The sequence below is a fragment of the Coregonus lavaretus genome, assembly GCF_964263955.1.
Source record: "Coregonus lavaretus genome assembly, chromosome: 1".
NCBI classification, from domain to species: Eukaryota; Metazoa; Chordata; class Actinopteri; order Salmoniformes; family Salmonidae; genus Coregonus; species Coregonus lavaretus.
Window position 1 is genome coordinate 29814679 of NC_139988.1, and position 7871 is coordinate 29822549.

Consider the following 7871-nt stretch of genomic DNA (forward strand, 5'->3'; position numbering starts at 1 on the left):
TAGAATGATATTTGAAGGAGGGAAACAGTCTTGTATGTTCAAGTCGAGTCAGTAGTAAAGCACTGTAGTTTTATGCAAGTAACACTTTCTCATCACAATGAGGGTTATTATTATTATGAGGTGGAATCTTTCAACCGTGACATCTGGAAAACCTGGGAATTTTAGGGTAAAGTTGCTGGAATTTTGAGACCGTACCACATTACCACAATAACATTACCACATTATTATAGAGCTTAGCAATAAAAACTGTTCTCATCATGTAGCTAAGCAAAGCCCTGTCCGTAAATGTCTTAAGGTAAAAAATGTAAAGAACCATGAAGGGTCAATATCAACAAGTCTCTTCTATCAAAAATACAATTATAGGAGCCAGTTATACATAATCAAAAATTCAATAATTTAAATTAATTTATCAATAATGTACATTTGAATATTTATCTGAATACAATAAAAGCATTGATCATTTGGATCCATTGTATTCATCAGGTAAAAGCAGTGGTGATAAAAGCTGGCTGAATATCTTATAGGGGTAGAACTATAGATGACAACTGAAGCGTAAATTACCTTTAAAAGTCAAGCGCAGTGCAGTGCAGTTTGAATGCTGGCCTCACTGTATTAAGTCTAGCCCTCTCAAACACTCTTGCCTCTGACAATAACCAGGACAGTGTGAGAAAGTCACGTACAGAAGAAAAGACAGTGGAATTGGTTTCCATGGAGAAAGCTCAAATAGCTCATGTCTGGAATTGGATACTGATAGTGTTAGTTGCATAAAATCACAATTTGAAGGGGTATCTTTTGATGCAAATATAAATACAACACAAACAATTTAAGAAATATTGTATCTAGAGAGTGAAGCTCTGGATGAGAAACGGCGACAGTACTAGAGAATTGACCAGGTCAACTAAGGTAATTGCACTTTTTCTGTCTAATCGTACTGAGTGTCTTGGGGACTGTGTGAGGGTGTCCTAAAATGTACACTGTACATTGGGACTGTGTCCACAGATATAATACAACAATAATATGTATTAATACATATCTATGTGTGGTTCTGAGAAACATGAGGCCCTTATCAAACATGCTTCTCAAATACTACACAACCCACAACTCTAAACCTGACTTTTACAAATTAGAGAATAAAATGGAGCTTTACATTACAGGAAATACAGATGTTGAAAGAACTATGCTGATTTTTGTTTTGTTTGTCGTCATCGTACAGTAGAAGTGTCATGGACGCCGGCTTTGGTTGGACCTCTGTTGTTGTTGTTGACATGTGTATATTTCCAACGGTATCAAAAACACCGTTGTTGCTGGAATGGCGGTATAGGGCCCGAGAGGACCCTGGCAATGCTGTTCTCCCACAGATACAAAAGCACTTACACAACAGACTGTAAGCCCAAAACATAGTGCTGCCTTGAGAAAGCCACAACTCCCCTGTTTAGATTGCATTTCCCTACTCCCAACACTAGATGGCGACCCAATCAGCTCTTTACCCCCAAACTTCTTTGCAATAGTTCATGTTCTGTCATGCTTGGTTCTGTCATGCTCTGCATTTTGTTTTACAGTATTGTAATGAAGTTAAGAAATCATGTTCTTGCATTTCTGTGCAGCTTGAATTTTACATTATATTACACTCTTACCAAGTTACATTTGACCAGTGGTGGAAAAAGTACTTAATTGTCATACTTGAGTGAAAGTAAAGATACCTTAATAGAAAATAACTCAAGTAAAAGTCAGTCACCCAGTAAAATACTACTTGAGTAAAAGTCTATAAGTATCTGGTTTTAAATGTACTTCAGTACAGTGGTAAAAAAAATGTACTCCTTTTTCATACTTGAGTAAAAGTAAATGCTTTAAATAAAATGTATTATATTAAGCAAATTTACAAACAGACAGGGGCACACTCCAACACTCAGACAGTTAATAAACGCAGTATTTTTGTTTAGTGAGACTGCCAGATCAGAGGCAGTAGGGATGACAACCATATTGCTGTCCTGCCTGAGCATTTGAAATGTAACGACTACTTTTGGTTGTCAGGGAAAAGGTATGGGAGTAAAATATACATATTTTCTTTAGGAATGTAGTGGAGTAAAAGTTGTCACAAATATAAATAGTAAAGTACAGATACCCCCCCCAAAATACATAAGTAGTACTTTAAAGTAATTTTACTTAAGTACTTTACACCATTGCATCTGACTGACAACACATGTGAAACAGTGTCTCCATTGTCAACATATGGCAACTGCTTTACTGGAGAGAAGCCATTGATGACAACAAGGCATTTGACTCAGTGAAACAGTGTCTTTATTGTCAACATATGGAGAGAAGCCATCAGATGTTACTTTAGAAAACATTATCTGGACTGAAATTGAGAAATTTACAAATGTGTCTAATCAAAGCCTCATTATGCCAGATGTGAGAAAGAACGATACATAACGTTTTTTATTTATTTTTATTTTTATTTTACATAATAATAATTTGTGAAACAACAGGTGGGTAAGGGACTGATCGTTGTAACGTAACACATCAGAGTTATCGTGGTTGGAAACGGGAGGCTGTCTGACTGTGCAACAGAGAATTTAGCTCGACTGAAAAATGTATGTTCTGTCGCGGGTCTCCGTATCAGGTGTTTGTCTCTCGCTCACCTGAGTCTCACTGACTGACTGTATGTGTAAAACTAAACCAAAAAGACATGCTACAGTATAACCCACCCAAGAGCACCATAGTAAAAATAGGCTCAGTATTGTCTCACAGGGCCTCTCATAATAATGATAACAGGCCCTGTCTCCTATCTCTTACTGCCTCTGTATATCATTGGATGAAAATAAACAGCCAGTGATCAAATTAATATAATCTTATGTAAATGAGGATTTTAATCATCCCATCTGCATTATCATTATTAGTTTGATCAGAGAAGTCAATAGGCCTGGGGAGGAGGATGAGAAGAGAACAGTCTAAATATAGCAGGCTGTAGCTTCCTCAAGGCATCATAGAACCCATGATTACACAAACATAAGTAACAACAGATTATTATTATTAAAAACTGCACATGGAATACCACAAGTACTGTGTCATTCGCACAATAGAAAAAACATGACAGATTGGTTGGTTTTTCCAAAGGTCATGTTATGATGCTGACTGACATGGGAGATTATCTAGCAATTTCCTGTGATGGAATGGTTTGTAGAAAATGCTTTTAAAAATGTTACATTCTCAGAGCCTTCAGAGAGTTCTTATGGTAGAGGGAGGTAATGTCAGGTGGATGGCTGGATCTGATGTTATCCCAACATTGTGTTTTGGTTGTATCAAAAACCACAGGGCTTGAATAACCAGTAGGCCATATTTAGCATTACTTTCAGTGTTAAGTGAAAAGTGCAATGATCATTTCGACAGAATTCCATTCCCCCTCCATCATTCATTGCTTTCCTCGATTTCCATCCAAGGGAGGGCAGGTATGTGTGTGGGACAGAAATGTCAAATATAAAACAAGGGATTTTTTCACAAATCGTCCTATTTCTTGCTGTATAATTTCCTACACTTATCCTTGTAAACAAAAATGTGTCTTTAGGACGTCCCCGGAACGTCAGGAAATGGTATCCTAAAGTCGTCAGAACGTTGTGTCATGGTCCTGTGGAGGTTTTGTCTACTTCCCGGTAATCAGAACCAAATAGGAACCTATTTGTAAAGTTCCCTAGTGGATATCAAATTACCTTATTATAACGTTATACTACAACCATACTGGGATCTGTTCTGAACGTCCCCTTATCGTCCAGAGGTTCATGTCATATTTTAATATTCCTAGAACGTTCTCAGAACGCCAGTGGAACGTTCTCAGAACGCCAAAACCCTAAAAGGGACCTAATGGCAACGTTGCTTAGGACGTCCCCTGCTTGCTGGGATATACTATAAAGTAATTTATTCATATTAAAAGAGAAGAGGGTTGAGAGGAGTGTTGGTAGGAACCAAAAAGTGCTTCAATGCATGGTCAGATTCAGTACAATCCAGTCAGATCCAGTCCAAACCAGTACAGACCCAAACTCAGAGAGGCGGGGAGCGGGCCTTAGCGGGCTCTCGGACGAAAGCAGTACGGTGGCAGTAGTTGGAATGTTCAATGTTCCAGAATGTTCTAGAATATTCCAGAGATACGGTGGCGCTACACACTGATCCATGATGGTTTAGCCCATGATTCACAGGAAGTAAAACAAATAAACCAAACAAACAAAGCAACAAACAAACAGCTCAACAGAAACACTGAAACCTCTGGAGCCGAATGAGTTCATCTGTTTCAGTCCTGTTCCCCCAGAGATGTGTGTGTATAGAGGGGTCTATGGGCTCTTCGGGGCCCCAGTGAAGGAGGTCTAGTCCTGGGAGAGGGGAGGGGACTGGTCCATACTGTCTCAGACTGTGTGGGGATGGTGGGGGCAGGGTGGTGGTGGGTGGTCACACCTCAGTAGAACCACCATATTATAATCTTATGTATGTCTGTGTGTTTTGTGTTTTTTACTCTGTGTGCTCGTGTGTGTGTGTGTGTGTGTGTGTATGTTGGTCAGACATGATGTGTCCCTGTGCGTGTGTAAATGTCGGTCAGACACGGTGTGCCTGTGTATCAGTATATGTCAGTCAAATGGTGTGTGCACATCAGTAATATGTTGGTCAGACATGTAGCACTTCCATACTGTAATCCTCTGTGTACTGGGAGGAGTTTGTGTCAGACTGGGTGGGGGCCAGAGCCTCCTTGTGCTCCAAACTGGGCTCCATGAGGGGCAGCTTCTCGAACACCTGCTTTTTACACGTCTCCGGGCGGTTCTGGACATAGATCACCCGGTTGTAGGCCTTGAGTCTCCGCCACAGCTGGATGTAGACTTTACACTGGACGTACATGAAGACCAGGCCGCCCGTGAAGCCGATGGCCACCACCACCAGCTTGGTCCAGAATGGCCACTCCAGGATACCTGGGGTTAGGGTTAGAAGAGGGGGGGAGAAAGAGTGAGACATGTCAAATACATTGCCAACGGTCACATAAATAGATATATGCTTATCAAGGATGCAGATGCTATAAGAGATGATGGAGGGTGAAATAAATAGATCAGTTCTAGCATGGAGAGGAGAGTAAAGAAAGGGGAGGAGAGAGGGTCATGTAGGAAGGAGGAACAGGAACTAGACTCTATCTCAATTCGTCTTTCTGCAATTCCTTGCGTCCTATCTCCTCACCTCCTTCCCAAACAGATTGGAGAAGAAGGTCGAAGGTCCCTCCACACTTGCCTTCTCCAATGCGTTTTAAAAACATTTTACATTTTAGTAGACACTCTTATCCAGAGCAACTTACAGTTTGTGCATTCACCTTAAGGTAGCTAGGTAAGACAACCACAGTCATAGTACAGTAAGTACAACTTTTCCTCAATAAAGTCGCTATCAGCAAAGTCAGTGCTGGATTGAGTGCAAGGAGGGAAGATGACAGGAATCAAGGAAAGATTAAATTAGAAAAAGCCCTCTACACCAAAGCCCAGTCTCACATAAAATTACATAAAACATTGTTAAAGGTCAAAGGTGAAAGGTTTACCTGGGATTCTTCCGGCTGCATGGGTGAAGAGATTGCCATTACAATGTATTACCAGTGATAGACAGATAGACAGAGAGAGGGTAGAGAGTTTATAACTCAATTTACCATGCACTTATACTCCTTATTCACTTACACTGGTGAAAAGAGAGTGGTCCCCCCCCACACCCCACACACTCTCTCTAGCAGTACAATAACTGCTTAAAGGGACGCTGAACTTCCTGATTTAGCCTTGGTTTCAATTCTCCTCATTAGGAAATGCGACAGAATGAGATTTGGGTTTTGGAGGCGTGCTTTGATGTGGGTGTCTCTTGTGTGTGTTCGAGCGTGGGAAGTGTTTGTCTTTTAACTGCCAAAACAGTGCACAGTTACAGTCACTCACCCTTCTAGATAACTTGAAACAGTCTAACCAGGTCTTGTGTCTGGAAGTAGCCAAGACTAGCTAGCAAGCTAGCCAACTTCTTTCGCCAATTAGTTTCAGCCGGCTGGTGTGTGACCGTGGCAAAACTGGTTTGACTTTGGATAGCCTATCTATGGGGATAGTTAGGGACCGTCAATAAATGACAATGTAAATGGAACAGAATTTTCATGTTGCATTCCTTTTAGTTGTCTTATTAGATGCTTTCAATATTTGTATATTAATTCTACAATTTAGAGTTGGTTTGAGGTTTTTAAGTCCTTGAAATTTGGAGCTATTGACATTTTAAAATATGTACATTGTGTAATTTACTGATGTTCCCTAACTAGCCCCATAGGGATATCAAATGTCAGGCATTACGATCGGGTCGCATGCAGATGCTCTCCGAATTGATGATTACTTGGGTGCTGCCAGCTGTGGGCAGGATTGAAATAAACCCAACCAAAGGAAAACTGTTTTACGGTACCCTTCATTCGTGACATACCATTTTATCTCGCAAATCTCTGTTTTGAATGAGACTGACTTTATGACCAAAATTATCCTATTTACACTTTGTAGTCAATTTCACACTAGAATAAATGTTTCTGATTAATATCGATGCCACATACAGTGAGGGAAAAAAGTATTTGATCCCCTGCTGATTTTGTATGTTTGCCCACTGACAAAGAAATGATCAGTCAACATTTTAATGGTAGGTTTATTTGAACAGTGAGAGACAGAATAACAACAAAAAAATCCAGAAAAACGCATGTCAAAAATGTTATAAATTGATTTGCATTTTAATGAGGGAAATACGTATTTGACCCCCTCTCAATCAGAAAGATTTCTGGCTCCCAGGTGTCTTTTATACAGGTAACGAGCTGAGATTAGGAGCACACTCTTAAAGGGAGTGCTCCTAATCTCAGCTTGTTACCTGTATAAAAGACACCTGTCCACAGAAGCAATCAATCAATCAGATTCCAAACTCTCCACCATGGCCAAGACCAAAGAGCTCTCCAAGGATGTCAGGGACAAGATTGTAGACCTACACAAGGCTGGAATGGGCTACAAGACCATCGCCAAGCAGCTTGGTGAGAAGGTGACAACAGTTGGTGTGATTATTCGCAAATGGAAGAAACACAAAAGATCTGTCAATCTCCCTCGGCCTGGGGCTCCATGCAAGATCTCACCTCGTGGAGTTGCAATGATCATGAGAACGGTGAGGAATCAGCCCAGAATAATAAATAATAATAATATGCCATTTAGCAGACGCTTTTATCCAAAGCGACTTACAGTCATGCGTGCATACATTTTTGTGTATGGGTGGTCCCGGGGATCGAACCCACTACCCTGGCATTACAAGCGCCGTCCTCTACCAGCTGAGCTACAGAGGACCACACAGAACTACACGGGAGGATCTTGTCAATGATCTCAAGGCAGCTGGGACCATAGTCACCAAGAAAACAATTGGTAACACATTACGCCGTGAAGGACTGAAATCCTGCAGCACCCGCAAGGTCCCCCTGCTCAAGAAAGCACATATACAGGCCCGTCTGAAGTTTGCCAATGAACATCTGAATGATTCAGAGGAGAACTGGGTGAAAGTGTTTGGAGGAGGAGGAATGCTGCCTATGACCCCAAGAACACCATCCCCACTGTCAAACATGGAGGTGGAAACATTATGCTTTGGGGGTGTTTTTCTGCTAAGGGGACAGGACAACTTCACCGCATCAAAGGGACGATGGACGGGGCCATGTACCGTAAAATCTTGGGCGAGAACCTCCTTCCCTCAGCCAGGGCATTGAAAATGGGTCGTGGATGGGTATTCCAGCATGACAATGACCCAAAACACATGGCCAAGGCAACAAAGGAGTGGCTCAAGAAGAAGCACATTGTCCTGGAGTGGCCTAGCCAGTCTCCAGA

At 41.2% G+C, this 7871-nt stretch overlaps 1 protein-coding gene across 1 annotated transcript in view; it reads right to left on the reverse strand.

Annotated features, from left to right (window-relative positions):
• Window positions 1–2429: 2429 nt before the first annotated feature.
• LOC311132993 (E3 ubiquitin-protein ligase MARCHF8-like) overlaps window positions 2430–7871 on the reverse strand; it is a 121664-nt gene continuing 116222 nt past the window's right edge. Inside the window, exon 4 of the mRNA XM_084166408.1 lies at window positions 2430–5121. Within this exon, the coding sequence (XP_084022534.1) occupies window positions 4648–5121 (474 nt within the window). The 3' untranslated portion in view covers window positions 2430–4647. The remainder of the gene's footprint in view (window positions 5122–7871) is intronic.